Source organism: Fukomys damarensis, unplaced genomic scaffold, assembly GCF_012274545.1.
Source record: "Fukomys damarensis isolate Sample0158 unplaced genomic scaffold, DMR_v1.0_HiC HiC_scaffold_8, whole genome shotgun sequence".
Taxonomy (NCBI): domain Eukaryota; kingdom Metazoa; phylum Chordata; class Mammalia; order Rodentia; family Bathyergidae; genus Fukomys; species Fukomys damarensis.
Genome location: NW_022900920.1, coordinates 18,526,124 through 18,543,421, shown reverse-complemented (window position 1 = coordinate 18,543,421; position 17,298 = coordinate 18,526,124). Strand labels below are relative to the sequence as shown.

Sequence of the window (17,298 nt, the reverse complement as noted above, 5' to 3'; positions counted from 1 at the left end):
ACAAATTCCCTATAATGTTATCATTATATATCTAAAATATACTAGTAAAACAAAGGGGAAAAAAAAACCCTGCAAGAGTACTTTCTTTACCAGCTGAGGACCTGTTCTAAGAAAGGAGCTGGCTTTCCGCAGAACTTAGCTAAGCTGTTGAGATGTCCCAGTTATGGACTCCTGAGGTTAGCAACTGACCGCCTTTAGAAGGCCTTGGCCAGTGTTACAAAAACAAAACACTTAAGAGGAATATTTGTAAGTGCGAGCACAACTGGGCTCCTGCCTTCTATAAATCATCATGTGTGGATGCCTAAGGGCCCCTAGCTGCGGCTCTTCTTAGGCTGGAGAAGCTGGAGGTGCACAGGGAGCTCTCTACTGATGGACCTTCTCAAAGTATTCTTTGGAAGCTGTTGGACTTGGCTTGATCTGAAAATAAAATACAGTAACATTTAATGGGTAATGATGACTTTATAAAAAGTTTCAAATTTGAGTTAAAAAGTTCTCAATTTTTAATCTAAAATTTTTTTTTCTTTTTTCAAGATTGGTCTGTTTCCTTCCGAACACACCAGTGAAAGCTAGCTAACAGCCTGCCTGGTCGCTGGCTCTCCCACTGAGCCCCGGGGCTGCACCCATCTGCATACAACCTTGAGGCAGAGGACCCAGGACCCTGGGGTGCTCTGGGGAAAAAAACCTACTGTAGGGGAATCTGGTGTCCAGTTTGCTGGGCAGACTTCTCCATGGGTTTCCACAAACTGGAATGCCTTCACCAAGCGGAGGGTCTCTTCCACACTTCGGCCCACGGGGAGATCGTTGACACTCAGATGCTTGATAACACCATTGGGGTCGATGATGAAGAGGCCTCTGTGTCAGGATTCATCCACATTAGTACCTCCCAGTGCCAGAATTAACAGGCCAAGCTCTACTCTTTTGTCTTTCATTTTCCTTTTAATAAAATGTTTATTAAATGTGGTTGTGTGCTTAAAATGGGGGTTTTCATTGTTGTACGAAACGCTTCTCATCTCTTATTAATGACAGATGCCTTCATAATGGCAGGACTGGACCGGGCCACCATGGAAAACCGAGTGTGGTCCAATTTGCAAATACATCACTGTGTCCTGAATGTCATACACAGCATCTGAAGGCCATAGGCTAGAGGGTGTGAAGGCTTCTTCACTCACTAGAGATAAAGAGGTATTAAATGAATGGATCCTTGGGTAAGTGGGGGGGAAATCCCAGGGGAAAGGTGCAGGAAGAATACGCAGCCCTAAGCCCACAAGAGCTCTTCATTCTTGACCCGTAACAGTCCACCTTGGAAGAGTGTGAGAACTCCAAGTGTTAATCATGCGTGGAAAAAGCAAGTTAAGGAACAGTCAAGGCAAAAAAGGGCCTTCTCCCTCTCCCTAAGCCTGGGATCGGGGTCCAGCCCCCACTCTTCTTTTCTTTTTGCAGTACTGGGCATTGAACCCAGGGAGTGCTGAGCTATATCCCAAGGCTCCTCCTCCCACTTTTTTTTTCTTTTTTTTAAAGACAGGGTCTCAGTAAATTGCCCAATCTGACCTCAAACATGCAATTCTCCTGCCTCATCATCCCAAGCAGCTGGGGTCACAGGCGCACGGCACCACGCCTGGTTGGAGGCCTAGGCCTTGAGGCTGAGCTGGCCCTGCTGCCCGCTCCTACAAGGGGAGTCGGGAAGGAGAGGAAGAGCTGGGAATGAGCAGAGCGCAGACTCCAGACAGGGACCAAATGCCAGCCTGACCACTCTCTCGTTAAGCCCAACACTGAAAACGGCACGGGGACTGCAAATCAGTCAGACCCCAACCAGGAACAGAACCCTGGAGGAGGAGCAGCCCGCATTCTTTCTCCCGCTGCTGCCAACTCCGAGGGAGTGGGGCTGTGCTTCAGGAAAGGAAGATGGTGTCTCCTCAAGGTGATAAAGGCCTGCCGAGCTCCGAGGGCCGCCCAGCACTGAGACCCCAGGTGTAACTCACGAGGGGGCAGGGGGCAGAGGACGGCGAGGACAGAGCAGGGAGCTGGGAGCACCTCAAGGTGGGGCCCTCTCTCCCTGAGGCTGAGTCCTGCTCCCCCGATTTCTGTTCACAGCTCATTCCTGTCCCTTGAGGGAAGGCTCCAAGAGACTAAAAGCTTTTCACACTCAGAAGAGACCGCAACACTTTATCCACAGAGTGACCGAGGGTGAGAAGACATTATTCTGAGACAGAGCAACTCCAGCTGCCACTCCTGTTTAGTCCTCACCACCAACCTGGGAGGTATTCTTCATGTCAGTTATGGGAAACCTCGGGCTCAGAGAGGTAAACAACTGCCCAAAGTCACACAGCACACAGCTATTAAGTAACTGAGATCAAAAGAAAAAAAAAAAATCACACTCAAGTCTGACTGATTTCAGGGCTTGTAGATGATGGCTGCCAGTCCGGGGCACAGCTTCTTACCCTGGGAGAGACTTCTCTAAGCAGTCTGATGCCAGGGCAGGCCCTAGGGAAAGGGGCCCAAGGGCAAGAGAGAATGGAGCAGTGTGACTGTAAGACCCGGCTGGTCAGCTGAGCATACAGCTTTGGCCCTCCCTCCCTCTCTTTTCTTTTTTGTGGTGCTAAGGATTGAACATAGGTCATTTTCACTGAGCTACAGCCCCAGCCCTTTCTTTATTTTTTATGTAGAGACAGGGTCTTGCTAAGTCACTCAGGCTGAGCTCAAACTTGGCACCCAGCCTCAGCCTCCCAGAGTTACAGGTGTGTACTTCCATGCCAGGCTGGGCTATTTCTGAAAATCTGCCAGCCTTTCAGAAGGCATTTCATCAGAGCTTATACAAGCTAAAATTAGGGATTTTTTGTTTTCAAATGTATTACCAAGCCAGGTATGGTGGTACATGCCTGTATTCCCAGCACCTGTGAGACCGAGGCAGGAGAATCGCTGCAAGTTTGAGGCCAGCTGGGTTACACAGTGTTCAAGGCCAGCCTGAACTACACAACAAGAACCTGTCGATCCTGTCAATCAATCAATCAATCAATCATTCAATCAATGCATGTTTTACCAAACCAAAACAAACTTTTTTTTTTAACCAGGAATCAAACTTGGGACCTTGAGCTTGTGAGGCAGGTGGTTGTGCCACTGAGCTAAATCCCCAGCCAAACAAATGAATTTTTTAAAATTTAAAAAGACAGGGCTGGGGATTTAGCTCAGTGGTTCTGCCGTCACGTGCCTCGCAAGCGCAAGGACCTGAGTTTGATCCCTGGTACCAAAAAAATTAAAGGACAAGCCGGTTATGGTGGCACATGCCTGTAATCCCAGCATTTGGGAGGCTGAAGCAAGAGGATCGCTGTGAGTTTGAGACCAGTTTGGGCTACACAGTGAGTTCCAAGTCAGTCTCAAGTACATAGTGAGACCCTGTCTCAAAAAAAAAAAAAAAAAAAAAAAGACCCAAAAATGTAATCGGACAAAATAATTAGAAAAACAACACACACAAAATAATTAGAAAAACAACATCAGCAACTAAAAAAGTGCTTTACCAAGGTCTATATATTTCCTGAGAAGTAGCATAAGGAATAGGCTCTTACCTGAGTGCAATACCAGGACCTTCCAACAGTACACCGTAGTCCTGGGAAATCTGTTTAGTTAAATCCGACAAAAGGGCTATGTTCATGTGGCCCAAACCGCCGTTCTATGAAAATACAAACATGACTAATTATTGGTGCTGCTTTCATAATTTTTTCTTGTGGTAGTGGTGCTGGGGATTGAGCTCAGGACTGTGGACATGCTGGGCAAGTACTCTACCACTGAGTCACATCCCAAACCCTTTTTCTTTTAGTAATGCTAGAGATTGAACCCACGGCCTCATGCATTCCAGAGAAGCACTTTACCTCCCCAGCCCCTTTTCAAAAATTTGAGACAGGGTTTTGCTAAATTGCCCAGATTGGCTTTGAACTTTCCATCCTGCTGCCTGGGCCTCCTGAGCAGCTGGGATTAGAGTCTGCACCACTAGCCTGGGTCTGGCAACATTCTTGACGATGTTACAATGGGTTTTTTGGTACCGGGGATAAAACTCAGGACCTTGCGCTGGTGAGGCAGGTGGCAGAACCACTGAGCTAAATCCCAGGCGATGTTACAATGTTGGAGACCAATAATAATGGCAACATGGTAACAGTAACTGAACACAAGTGAATTCTGTTAACTCACACACCCCTCCACAACTATTTTGGAGTAGAAACTAATACCACAGCCATTTTACAGATAAGGAAACCCTGGCACATAAAAGTTAATTATCTTTCTTCAGGTCACAGCTAGAAAGGTGAAGAGGCAGGATTTGAAGCCAGTTGACATTTTAGATAATTTTTTTTTTTTAAAAAAAGGGTCTCACTATGTAGTTCAAGATGGCCCTGAACTCACTATGTAACCCAGGCTGGCCTTGAACTTACAGTGATCCTCCTGTCTCATTTTTTTTTTCTAATTCTTAAAGCATTCTTTGAATTGAAGACTAAATGCAAGAGTAATAAACACTGAATAAGTCTATATTGATAGTCCCGCAGCACGGCTAGAAGTTTTGATTTTTTTCCAAGCAAATTTCTAGGCCATACAGATCACACAGAATAGGGAAATCACATCCCACAAGACACCCAAGTGCATGGGATCTAGAATGTGAGTGCTAGGGGAGGTAATGGACTCCAGCTGTCCCTTGCTCTGCTGAGTCGGTCTCCTCTACGACTGCACCTTGGAAAATGAAAGGTAGTAGGCAGTCACTGTGCCTGCAATGTTAAGAGAAACAGAGCAACAGATTGCCAGTAGGTAAGTAGCTATAAATAGCCCATTTTGAACTGGCCATGCTTGGACAACTTCTAGCAGTCATTTCTATTGGATCGTAAGCATGTGCAGAGGGGTGGGAGGTGCTGATGGGGAATGCGTGCCTGCTGGTCGGTGGGTAGGAGGTTATAGTTCCATAGGAAGAATGACTTATGGTGTTCTAATAAGCAGCAAGGTAACTACCGTCATTATATTGTGTATTTCAAGCTAACTAAAAGAAAGGATTGTAAATGTCCTCCCCACCAAGGAATACTAAACATTAGAGGGGATGGGTATGTTCATTGGCCTGATTTGATCATTCCATAATATACACACACCCTGTCAATACATACCGTACATTTCTACTGTGTATGACATGACATTTGTCAGGAAAGAGCAGAGTGCAGGGAAGGGGTGGGTGATGATACCTTCCTGGGCGTATTGATCCAGGCAAGATGAGTAAAGTGGGAATCCACTGAGACTGCGACAACTTCACAGTTCACATCGTGAAACTCTTTGGCTTTGTCACTAAAAGCAACAATTTCTGTGGGACACACAAAGGTGCTTGGAAAAAAAGAAGCGGGGAGTTTGATCAGAATACAGAAAGAGGAATTTAAAATGAGAACAAGACATTGCCTAAGAACTTGTCTTATTATCCGTACTTTTCTTGTTTTTCGCCAGACTAGTGAAGACTTCAGAGACAGCTTTGGGAACACTTCTCCCACGCACAGGAGACAGAGTGAGATTGAGATTGAGATCCAGCCACAGCGAAACTCTACTCTACCTTAATCCTCGGGCGAACAGGGTCAGATAGGGCCATCAGGGCGTGCGTCACCTCGGACTCTGCCTGCCTAAGGTGACGTCACTAGGGATGGCGCCTCGTGAGCCCCCAGAACTATAAGCCAAAGTAAACTTCCTTTCATTGAAAAAGAGAAGAAAACTGCCCTTGAAAGGGGTGCTCCCCCCAATTCAGGTTGGATTTTTGAATCAGCTGTGAAGGAGTCAGAAAGAAGCCAGCACAAAAGCACCACAGAAATGACACTTACAAGTCCAGAGGATAGAAGAAAAGCACCAGATATTTGCCCCTAAAGTCTTCAAGGCTTAGCTCTTTGAATTCGCCATTGACAACAGCTGTGCCCTTAAAGGAGGGTGCATGCTGGGTGACGGCAGGAGCACAGCAGGAAGAACCTAGAAAAAACCCGCACTGGTATGTAGTTCATCATTCACAGCATCAAGAACCCATTAGCTTTTTAAAAACTTCTCATAAATGTATAGAATTCACAATATGCATTATTTCCTAGCAGAAATCAATGAAAAAATATTCCTGGGGTCAATCCCAAGTATTGCAAAAAATATTTTTTTAAAAAAGAACAAAACACCCCAAAAGGAACAGTAATTTTTCTTTCTACAATTCTAAATTGTACACAAATTTAATTCAGAGTGAAAAAATTTAAGAAAAGAAAGAAAAGCAAAAATAAATAAAAGAAGTGCTAAAGTAGCTGGTGGCACACACCTGTAATTTCAGCACCTGGGAGGCTGAAGCAGGAAGACAGCTGTGAGTTCGCAGCCAGCCTGGACTACACAGTGAGGTTAAGGCCACCTTGAACTACATAGTGACACCCGTCTCAAACAACAACAAAAAAAGTGCCATGGAAACTAAAAAGAGGAAGACAGGGCTGGGGATTTAGCTCAGTGGTTCCGCTGCCTGCCTTGCAAGTGCAAGGTCCGAGTTTAATCCCCGGTACCAACAAAAAAGGAAGACAGAGTAAGAATGGAATTGCGATGCATTTAAGGAATCCATAAGACTTGGAAAAGGGTCTCACTATTTAGTTGAGGCTGGCCTTGAACTCATGGTGATCCTCCCGCCTCAGACTCCCAAGTGCTGTGATTACAGATGTGCATCACCACCCGCAGCCAGAGGTGGATTTTAAATATGGTTAGATTTTGTCAGGTCTACACAGGACAGGTCAAAGGGAAGAAGAATGGTGGGAGGAGCGGTCAGAGGAAGGAACATGGTGCATACACACAGCTTGATTATAATAGAGTCAAGGGCTATGGGAGGGGCGGAGAGCAGGGCACACACCGAGAGAGGCCCAAGGCAGGCCAAGCCTGCCCTTCAGTATCAGGCAGCTGAGTCTGGTCTTTGAGAGAGAGATTACAGGGAGTCAGGGGGGGCTTTTCGGTGGGGTGCACAGAGGAGACAGCTGTTTTCAGGAAGATTAGTCTGGAAGTAGAGTAAGAGTCATTAGGTGGTCACTTCCGTTATCTCAATGAGAGGGACTGAGGTATGGCAGAGAGAATAAGAAAAAAACATAAAAAGGAGAGCTGGGGATGCAGCTCAATGGGACAGCACAGACCTAGCATGCACGAGGCCCTGAGTTCAATCCCCAGCAAAACAAACAAAACCCAACTGGAGAGGACTTGTTTGCTTCTACTTAGGATGAAGGAAAAGTGCCAAACTGTCTAGGACAGATAGAGAGCTCTTGTAGGTGGGAGCCTGGGACCAGTGGAGGAAAGTCTGAAGCCCATGACACCAATTCATTATCGAAAATAATTGTAAAATTGTGCCATTTTTAAAGAACATTCCACCAAAAAACCCCATAGTATATGCCCTTATACCATATGCATTAAATACAGTACATGCTTTCCAAATGTAAGGCAAATCTAAGAGACATTTAAGCACCACTGGTATCTGAGGTTGATCTTGGCAAAGCTGCAGCCAAGACAATGGAGCAGAAAGCTCAAGAAATGGCTAAGCTTGTTCCGATCACCAAGACCACCACTGGACCCTCAATGGAAAGGGGTAAAGTTCTAACAAAGAAATCTGACATAGACAACAGCATTTGCCACAGTGGTTCTCAACCTTGGCTTCACAGAATTACCCAGTGAGCTTTAATTTTTTTTCATTAGTACAGCGTATGTTTGAAATACATAATAAATGCACCCACTATAAATAACTGGGACACACATATCACATCCTGAGCCTTTTTACTTCCCCTTCCTCTCATCTTCCTCCATCCCCAGATCTCTTTTAAAAATACTGAAGTCCTTGTCTCATTCCAGAGACAGACTTTCGTCTGGAGCTGAGACTGTGTTTCTATTTATTTATTTTATCCGGTTGTCTGTCTTTTTATTCTTCCTTGGTTTTTCTTTTGTTTTTTGTTTTTTTTTTGTGGTACTGGGGATTGAAGCCAGGGCCTTCACACTGAGCTACATCCCCAGCCCTTTTTGATTTCTATTTTTTGTACTGAGACAAGTTCTCACTAAGTCGCTTAGTTAGCCAGGCTGAGCTCAAATTCATGATCTTCCTGCCTCAGCCTCCTAAAGTACTGGAGTGATAGGTGTACTGCCATAATGCCCAGGTGAGTTGTAATTCTTTAAATGTTTTAGATAATAATCCCTTTGTTAAATATATATGTTACCGGTATTTTCTCCTAGGCTATAGCTTGTCTATTCATTTTCTTCTTCATGTTTTCCAATGGGTAGATCCTAAAGTTTTGGTAAGGTCAACTGATTACCATCCAGAGACAACAACCCATGGAGCTGCAATTTCCCTACATCTTCATGCTGCTTTTGAAAACTCTGTGGATTGTTTAATGTACAGCCAGGGTTCAGAGCTACAGTCCTACCCAGCAATGATGCATTATGTTCCCTTTACTCAAGTCCAATCATGGCTAACACTTACTGGTGCTGAAGGCGAATTTGGCTTGAGGAGTCCCTGACCACAGGATACTTGTCAAGCCTGTTCTTCTAGGAGCAAGAGGTCCAACAGCTGCAGAGGCAGAAACGCCCCGACAAATTGTGCTCACATGTCGAGCAACCTGGGAAGAAAATACTTTATATTAGGAAGGGTAACTGTAGGCTGGCCCTGCTGAAAGGATACTGTGCCAATGGTGGCCTAAGCTGTCCTTGTCCCTGTGAAGCAAATACCAAACCCAACAACTCCAAGAGCATGGATTGAGTTTTCACGTTCTTAACGTTCTTTTCTGCTTCTTTCACTTTCTGAACTGCAAAGCAGTAAAACTAGACTCAAGAACCAAAAACTCCATGCTCTTAATAGTTACACAAAGGGATTACAAAGTCAGGGAGCCTTTGTCGGGCCCTGAGTGTCTGAGCCCTTTCCCTGTGTTATCTGCTGCGTGCATTCTACCATGGCAAGGTTTTCCTCAGAAAAGACAAGGCCCTTCCAGCCCCACAGATAAGCAAACAAGTAGAGCAAAGTTCAGCCTCTGGAAAAGTCTGGACAGGGTTCAAGGGAAACGCTTGCTCAACCTTCATGTCCAGCATGACGCAGGAAGGAGAAAGGGCCTGCTGTGAACGCTTCGATGAGCAAGGAGGGAAGGGGGGGCAGGGCACCAAGAGGGCTCCGGGTTGCGCCCTGAGGAAAGCAGGTAACTGCGGCGCCGGGAGAGGGGGTGGGAGGAGAAAGTGGCTTTCGTTACTGTAACACTTTGTTTCCACCCAGCATTTAACAGGCTGCCTACAGCAAGGCCTCCCTGCAGGGCCGCATCACTCCTAACATCCTCAAGAAAGGAAAGGAAGCCGAGGTGTAAGTCAATTGTCCAAGGTCATAGAGTCGTTGACAGAAAGGGGACCAGGACGCCTCCCTCCAGCGCCAGGACCAGGTTCTTGGGTGCAGATGGGGCTAGGGACCCGCGACTCGGAGCACCAGGGATTCTGGATGGACCCTAAGCGGGGGTTGGGGATGCGGGGGGATGGGGGATGGGGGATGGGAAGGAACGGACGGGCGGCGCACGCGCAGGGAGCCTTCCTTAGAGGAGGAGGAGGCCTCTGGGTCTGTTGGCCGATGCCACCTTCCAAGAGGGAGACGGGGACCCTGGAGAGCTCGATCCTCTCTGGGAAGCAGTTCAGGAGCCACCGCAGTTGGGTCTGTTGGCCGATGCCACCTTCCAAGAGGGAGACGGGGACCCTGGAGAGCTCGATCCTCTCTGGGAAGCAGTTCAGGAGCCACCGCAGTGTCTCCGCGCCTGACCCTACCCGCTTCTACTCACCGAGGCCCGGAGAAACCTTCCAGCTGCAGCCGCCATCTTCCGAGCACTCGGAGCCGCGGGGTGGGCGGGGCCTTGGAGGGCGGGGCCTCGGCCTGAGGGGCGGGGCCGGGAGGAGCCACCGCCTTGCTGCCTTTTTTGGGACACGAGGGGACTTTCACTCTTCAGAGTGGCTGAACGCTCTTATCTTCCTTTAGGTTGTCGCCCTAACCTAAAAAGAACTAAGGCAGGCAGGGAAGTGGATATTTATTCCCATATTCCGTGCGATTTTTATTCTTAAATTAGCCTTTTGTGGATTACTGCTTCTATTTTGTTTGTGAAAGGATCCATTTCCTATTTCGGCCTCAGGAAATGACTTTTGGCTTCTATGTGAAATTGAATTAATTTTTTTTCCCCGGTACTTCGGATTGAACCCAGGGCCTCACACTGAGCTACATCCCCAGCCCTTTATTTTTTTATTTTTGTTTTGAGACAATCTCTTTGAATGGCTAAATTGCCGGGGTTGGATTCAAACTCGAAATCCTCCTGCCTCAACCTCCCAGAGTGCTGGGATTACAGATGTGCGCCACCACACCTGGCTGAAATTGAATTAATTAACTCAATTTCAGTCAATTAATAAGCAAAGTGGAGCCGGGCGTGGTGGCACATGCCTGTAATCCCAGCACTCAGGAGGCTGAGGCAGGAGGATCGCTGTGAGTTCGAGACGAGCCTGGACTACATAGTGAGTTCCAGGTCAGTCTCAACTACATAGTGAGTAAAAAAAAAAAAAAAAAAAAAAAAAAAAAAAAAAAAAAAAAAAAAAAAAACCAAAGTGGCTTAGATACTTCAAAAGCTTGATTGTCTGAAAGCCTTTGGAATTGTGTACATGTGAGAGGGATTTCATTTTGGTCTCTTCCCCAAACTGGGAGACTAGAGACAAATTTTAAAAATTCCTTTTGTCAATTAAAGAAAAGTGCTCAGCTGGGGATTTAGCTCAGTGATTCTACCACCTCCCCTCTAAGCCCAAGGTCCCAAGTTTGATCCCCAGTAGCAAAAAAAAAAAGTGCTCAGTGGTGAACACAGTGCATCAACCATAGATAAAAACCACACAGTGGCTTCCTGATAAATGACAAACTGTAGTTTCTAAATCTTTTGTTTTCTAAACATCCATTATTACATTACAAACTTAGTTTCTCAAATCTGCATCATATCACCTGAGTATTATTTACTATTTACTTTAAGCTAACTCACTTGTGAAAAACTGAAATAACCCAGGAGTGGTTGTATACACCTGTAACCGGGCTACCCAGGAGCCTGAGCCAGGAAGATTTCAAGTCTGAGGCCAGCTTGAGCAATATAGCTCTTAAAATAAAAAATCAAAGGGGACTAGGGGTGCAGCTTAGTGATGGAGCACTGCTTGGTTCAACCATAGTACCACACACACACACACACACACACACACACACACACACACACACAAACACACACACGCATACATGCATGTGCAAAGCAAATTAACTTATTTGAAGGAAAATGTTAAATCACTTAAGTGGAAAAACCTTATACAACTTACTACACATAGAAAGTCATTTAAAAATAAATATATTACACTAAAATGTTATAAAGTTCCAGCTAGATACAGTTGTCTGCTGAAAGTCTGAACTTTTTGTTAAAAAGGGAGAATAACAGAGGTGGTCAGGGAACTGGTACCCTCATATAAACCCTGCTGGTGGGTATAATCAGGACAAAAGAGAATTAGAAGGACAATCTTCTCATGGGCTGGTGTGTAGCTCAGTGGTAGATCACTTGACTGCATGCACAAGGCCCTGGGTTTGATCCCCAGTGCACACATGCACGCGCACACACACACACACACACACACACACACCACAAACAAACAAAAAAACCCCACACTTTTCTCACCTTGAGATTTGAAGTGGTTTATTTTTATTCCCTACTCCCCAAGCAATGTATTCCCTAAATCTATCTCAGGTACCACCAAATACCACCCTTCGTCCCTGCCCACTGCTTTGGAAAGAACTGCCTTAGGTGAAAGGGGACAAGTTTTCAACCATTTTTCCTCAGCAAGTGCCTTACGCTTAACTGGTGCTTGGTATGGATGTGTTGAGCAGATGATTAAAAATAAAAGGGCATCATGCAGTTGGAGCACAAAATCATGCAGTAGTCTATAATTGAATATTATCTGGCCATTAAAAAGGAATGAAATACAGACAAATACTAGAACTTAGTGACCTTGAAAACATTTGTAAATGAAAAAAGCCAGACAGGAAAGGTAGTTTCTGATAGTTATTTGTGTTTTTTTTTGTTGTTGTTGTTTTATTTTGTTTTGTCGTTTTTTGAGACAGTGTCTCACTATATAGTTTAGGCTAGCCTTGAACTCACAGCAGTCCTCCTGCCTCAGCCTCCCGAGTGCTGGGATTACAGGTGTGCAACACTATGCCCAGCTCTGACAGTTACACAAGATGTCATATTCAGTAATTTGTTACTTCCTTCCTTTGGCATTTATTCAGTGATGGTTAAGTAGGAAGCATAGTTAGGCAGCAGGGGAGACCACAGGGATGAGTAAGACATGCAAGACCTTCCTTTGAAACAGCATCTGGGCTCTTATGACCAGCCAGTCACACATACAAGAATGTGGAATAGAAGTACAGACTGGGCTAAGAAGGATGTTTTGACCTGTTTGGATCCAACTCGGACAAAATCTCCTATCAACTACCACTTTCACTCCCCATGGAGGGTGTGTAAATTGGCACAGCCTTTCTGGGAAGCATCTTGACAATATGGGCGGAAACTCAGAGAAATCGGATGTGGTGAGCATATATGATCTGAACACTGGGGGGCGAAGGCAAGAAGACAGGCAAGTTCAAAACCAACCCGGGCACTGAACATGTTGACTTGGTGTGAAATAAAGTAAAATAAAGGGCTGAGAATGTAGCTTAGCGTGAAGCTATTGAGCTCAATTTTCAGTGCCATTAGAAAAAAATCATAAACACTGTCACAATACTCATAGACGTTTCCCTTCTAAAAATATATCCTAAAGAAATGGATCAGAATGTACACAAAGACTTTACATATCCTTATAGCTAAGTCTTTGTTGGTTATAATGTAAACATAACAGCATAAATTTCCAACAGTAACAGATTGGTTAAACCATGCCCCACCAAAACAATTATTTATTTACTTATTACTTTTTGGTACCAGGGATCAAACTCAGGACCTTGAGCTTGTGAGGCAGTTGGTGGAACCACTGAGCTAAATCCCCAGCCCAAAAACTTTTTTTTTTTTTTTTTGTGGTACAGGGAATCAAACTCTGGCCCTTGCACTTGCAAAGTAGGCCATGGAACCACTGAGCCAAATCCCCAGCCCTCAAAACAGTTTTTTAAAACAGAGAAACTAGGGCCAGGGATTTAGCTCAGTGGTTCTGCCGCCTTACCTCCCAAGTGCTAGGATAGTGTGCCACTACACCCACCTATTGTTGTTTTTTAAGAGACAAGGTTTCACTATTTTGCCCAAGACAACCCCCGAAAAAAAAAAAAAAAAAAAAAAAAAAAAAGCTAGCCAGGTAGGAGTGAGAGATGACAGAGTGTGATTGGCAGGATTAACGAAAGGCCACAGTGTGTGTGAGGCAGGGGCAGGGGCTGGAGCAGGGCAGTGGGTGTGGACTGATGCAGCAGGATCCCAAAAAGGGAAGTCTGGAAGGAGGTAGGGGTACATCCCCATGTGGTCTCAGGCTGGGGAGGGTCTGTACAAATTGGGGTTTCCTCTAATAAAGTGGGAGGCCACGGATGAGTTCTTTCTGGGAGGTAAAGTGACCTGAATAGTATTTTAAGGGGGCGCTTCACTGGGTGTGGTGGCACACATCTATGATCTCAGCACTTGGAGGCTGAGGCAGGAAGACCACTGTGAGTTTGAGACCAGTCTGGGTGGGCTACACAGTGAGTTCAAGGCCAGCCTGAGCTACAGAGGCCTTGTCTCAAAATATAAATAGGGACTGGGATTTAGCTCAGTGACACTACACCTGCCTTGCAAGTACAAGGTCCTGAGTTTGATTCCCGGTACTGCAAAAAATAAAACAAAATGAGACAGAGACAGACACAGAGAGAAGGGAAGGAGGCAGAGTACAGGCCACACACTTGCACTTCAGCAAAGTCCCCAGATAAAGTTCCAGTTATCATGGAGAGAGGCTGAGAGGACCAAGCAAGATGATTTCCATCTCATTCCTGTCAGCCTGGCCCACAGCCAGTGGTGCTGGCCTGGAGTGTCTCACGGGTATTTCTTCCAAAGCCCAACACTCAGCCTATAGTATTGAATACCAGGTTTTGCAGTGTTCTTAATATGAGCTCCCTGAGGCCCGAAGACAAGGACCCAGGTGTCAGCAGCTCATTTGTAAGTGGGGAGAAGGCAGCCCGGAAAGGGGGTGCTGAGGTACCCCTGGGCTGCTAGGGCTGTCTGTGGGGAACCTGCGGTTGGGCTCCTTTCCCATGCCTCAGTGGTCCCCCAAAGGCAGGGAGCTGGGGTATCCTGTCCTCCCTCCTCCACCAGCCCCACACCTCTGAAGAAAGATCCCCACGCACAGGTACAGGTCCTAGCGCATGGAAGTCTCCAGCCCAGAGATGTGGGTCCTGATACCTGAGATGTAGCTCAGTGTTACCACAGCTGCCTGGCAAGTGCAAGGTCCTGAGTTTGATCCCTGATTCTGAAAAAAACGACCCAACACAAAACAAAACAAAAAAAACCCAACCCAACAAACAAAAACAGAAAAACAAGGCAGCCCATTGTACTCCCAAATGGAGTGTTCTCCGGGACACATAATGAAACAAGATACATTCTAGGCTCCCATTTGTACATAGAACGTATGCATATGTTTTTGTATTCACTCAGAGATGCTGATCCCTGGGGTGACACAGAGGAAATAGACATTACTGGCTGTGTTTGGAGATGGTCATGGGCCTCTAAGGAAGGAGGGAGCTAGACCTGCCTTCCACTGTGCTTTCTCTTTGCAACCTTTGTGCCTTTTGAGGAAGGTACCTGGTGTTTCTACCTATTTAACAATGCTATGGTCTGTAAGTTTGTGTCCATCTAGAATTAATACGTTAATATTAAGAGGTGAGGCCTATGGACTTAACAGCTGTGAAGCAAGAAATTGTGGATTGGCTGGATGTAGAAGGCAGCATGTTGAATGCACAGTGGGTAAAGCAGGAGGTAGAGGACAGGCCTGAGGTGAAGGATGAGAAAGCGGGCGTACTGGAAGTGAAGCAGGAGGTGGAGAGTAGTCTGGTAGTGAAAGAAGAAAAGGTGGATGAACCAGAGGTGAAGGAAGAGGTAACAGGTTAGCTGGAAGTGAAGGAAGAAGAGGACAACTTAGAGATAAAGCAGAAGATGTTTGTTGATGAGAATATAAAACAGGAGGAGATGGTGGGAGGAGTGTGTGTAAAAGCAGAGGAACATTTCCTGCAGAAAGAAGTAGCAGAAGATATAAAGGTGAAAGGAGAGCTTCATATAAATCCCCCCGCAAATGAAAACTGGCCATGTCAAGGTGTGAAACTTGAGGTACAGAAGAAGCAAAGCACAGATGTCCACGTTGTACGCAATATTACTGCAGCTTACCCTGTGTAAAGAAACACAAAGCAGAACTGACATGTAATGGAGTCTGAGAAAAAACTGCTTATGTTTCAACAGTTTACTGAAAGGAATCTCCTGAGTGAGTATCGATTTTTGGAAGATGTGGCAAGAACAGAGGACCATATTTCTAGAGATGCTCTTTTGAAAAAGCCAATAAGCAATATGTATTTTATGAAAAATTGTGCCTGAAGGCAATGTATTAATTTAAAACTTCTATCCAATGGATATACTAAGAGGAAAGAGAATTCAACCTTTTTTTTTTTTTTTTAAAGTATACTGGGGATTGATCGAAGGATCTTGCACTTGTGAGGCAGGCAGCAGAACCACTGAGCTTTTTTTTTTTTTTTTTTGGTTTTTTGAATCAGGGTCTTACTATGTAGTTGAGACTGCCCTGGAACTTACTATGTAGACCAGGCTGGTCTTGAACTCACATGGAACCCCTCCTGCCTCAGCCTCTCAAGTGCTGGAATTACAGATATGTGCCACCAGGCCCAGCTTCAACATTTTTTGATACAAGAAAACAAGTTTTGTTGGCACGTGAAGCTGCAGTTTCCCCAACATCAAGCTAAGAAAATAGAAAAGAGAGTATCAGGTGATAAAATTTATTAATGAAATTCTAAAACCTTACATTGATCCTGAAAAGTCTGATCCTGTAATTTGTCAAAGGTTGAAAGCCTACATTTGCTCTCAGACCAGAGTACAGATTTTAATGAAGGTTGAAAATATGCAGCAAAATTTAGTAAGATATTATGAACTGGATCCTCCTAAAAGTCTCCTTGACAGTTTGAGGAATAAAGTAATCATTGAATACTCAACGTTACATGTAGTGTTGAAAGAATCCAGTAATGACACGTTATGTCTTCACCAAGAAAAAAGTGAACCTACCAAAAACCTTGGCAGTGAAAATTGAGCACTTCTTCTGAAAGAAGATGAAAATTCCCAGACAGTTGCAGAAGATTACATTGATGGACTATCGGATGGTTAGGTTATTATCAGTGGGCAGTGAGAATTTTTTGTATGAAAAGTAATTAAATATAAACTTCTTAAAAACAAAAACATTTTCTAGACTCTCAAATTGACTTCAGAGGTCCCCATTTTGCAGTGTGAAACCCTTTTTGCTCCTTAGCATAGCCTTTAATATGCTTAATTCTGTAGGCTGAAAATGTTTTGTTAGCTTGAATGAAAACCAAGCCAGGGCAGGGGATATAGCTCAGTGTTGCTGCCACCTGCCTTGCAAGCACAAGGTCCTGAGTTTGCTCTCTGGCATAAAACAAACAAACACACCCAAGCCAACCTTGGTTGAAGATGACCTTCTCTTTAATGGAACCTCACTAAAGAGAACCATCATGCTGTGTACAATCTAGGCAAGAAGTGAGCCATCAGTTGCCTATTCCTGTCTTTGGGACTTATTTGCAACTTAGCCCTTTTAAGCCAGTCTTTGTACTTGGGAAACTCCCAGTACAATGTCTTCTTGCTGACTCAGTACTTACCTACCGTTTCTTGTATTAAGTTCGAAAATCAGCAGCTCTATACATTGTTTGAACACTCAGCACTAACAACTTTGACACTTCTTGTTCACACAATTAGATGGTCTTACTGAATTTGGTGCCTCTTCTCATTCCAAATCCACTCTCATTACCACACAAGCAGGGGTATTATGATGACCAGTTTGGTATAGCGTTTTGATATATCCAACAATAACTAAAGGAAAGAAAAAAACACTTGGTATTCATCATTGTATTATTGAAATGTATATGTATATATTTGTGTATATACGTGGCTTAATTTATACCTTATAGCCGCTCATGGTTTGCTAACTTTATTGGAATTTATAGTTATGAAGCAGCAATGTAATTATAAAAGATTAAGATTACTACATCTAAAAAAA

The 17,298-nt window shown here is 44.7% G+C and overlaps 1 protein-coding gene and 1 pseudogene across 2 annotated transcripts; one reads left to right on the top strand and one right to left on the bottom strand.

The window, feature by feature from the left end:
- Positions 1–9,886, bottom strand: Prdx3 (peroxiredoxin 3). 2 transcript variants are annotated; one of them, XM_010634523.2, is made up of 7 exons: positions 9,792–9,886; positions 8,465–8,600; positions 5,826–5,967; positions 5,208–5,343; positions 3,561–3,664; positions 687–852; positions 1–417 (listed from the first exon to the last, which is right to left on the bottom strand). In XM_010634523.2, the coding sequence occupies exons 1-7, from the start codon at positions 9,825–9,827 to the stop codon at positions 364–366; spliced, it is 774 nt and encodes a 257-aa protein (XP_010632825.1). In that variant the 5' UTR covers positions 9,828–9,886; the 3' UTR covers positions 1–363. The 2 variants fall into 2 exon arrangements, with proteins under 2 accessions (XP_010632825.1, XP_010632827.1); XM_010634525.2 differs by lacking the exon at positions 687–852.
- A 4,654-nt stretch (positions 9,887–14,540) lies between these two features.
- Positions 14,541–16,405, top strand: LOC104869335 (annotated as a pseudogene).
- The last annotated feature ends 893 nt before the right edge of the window (positions 16,406–17,298 follow it).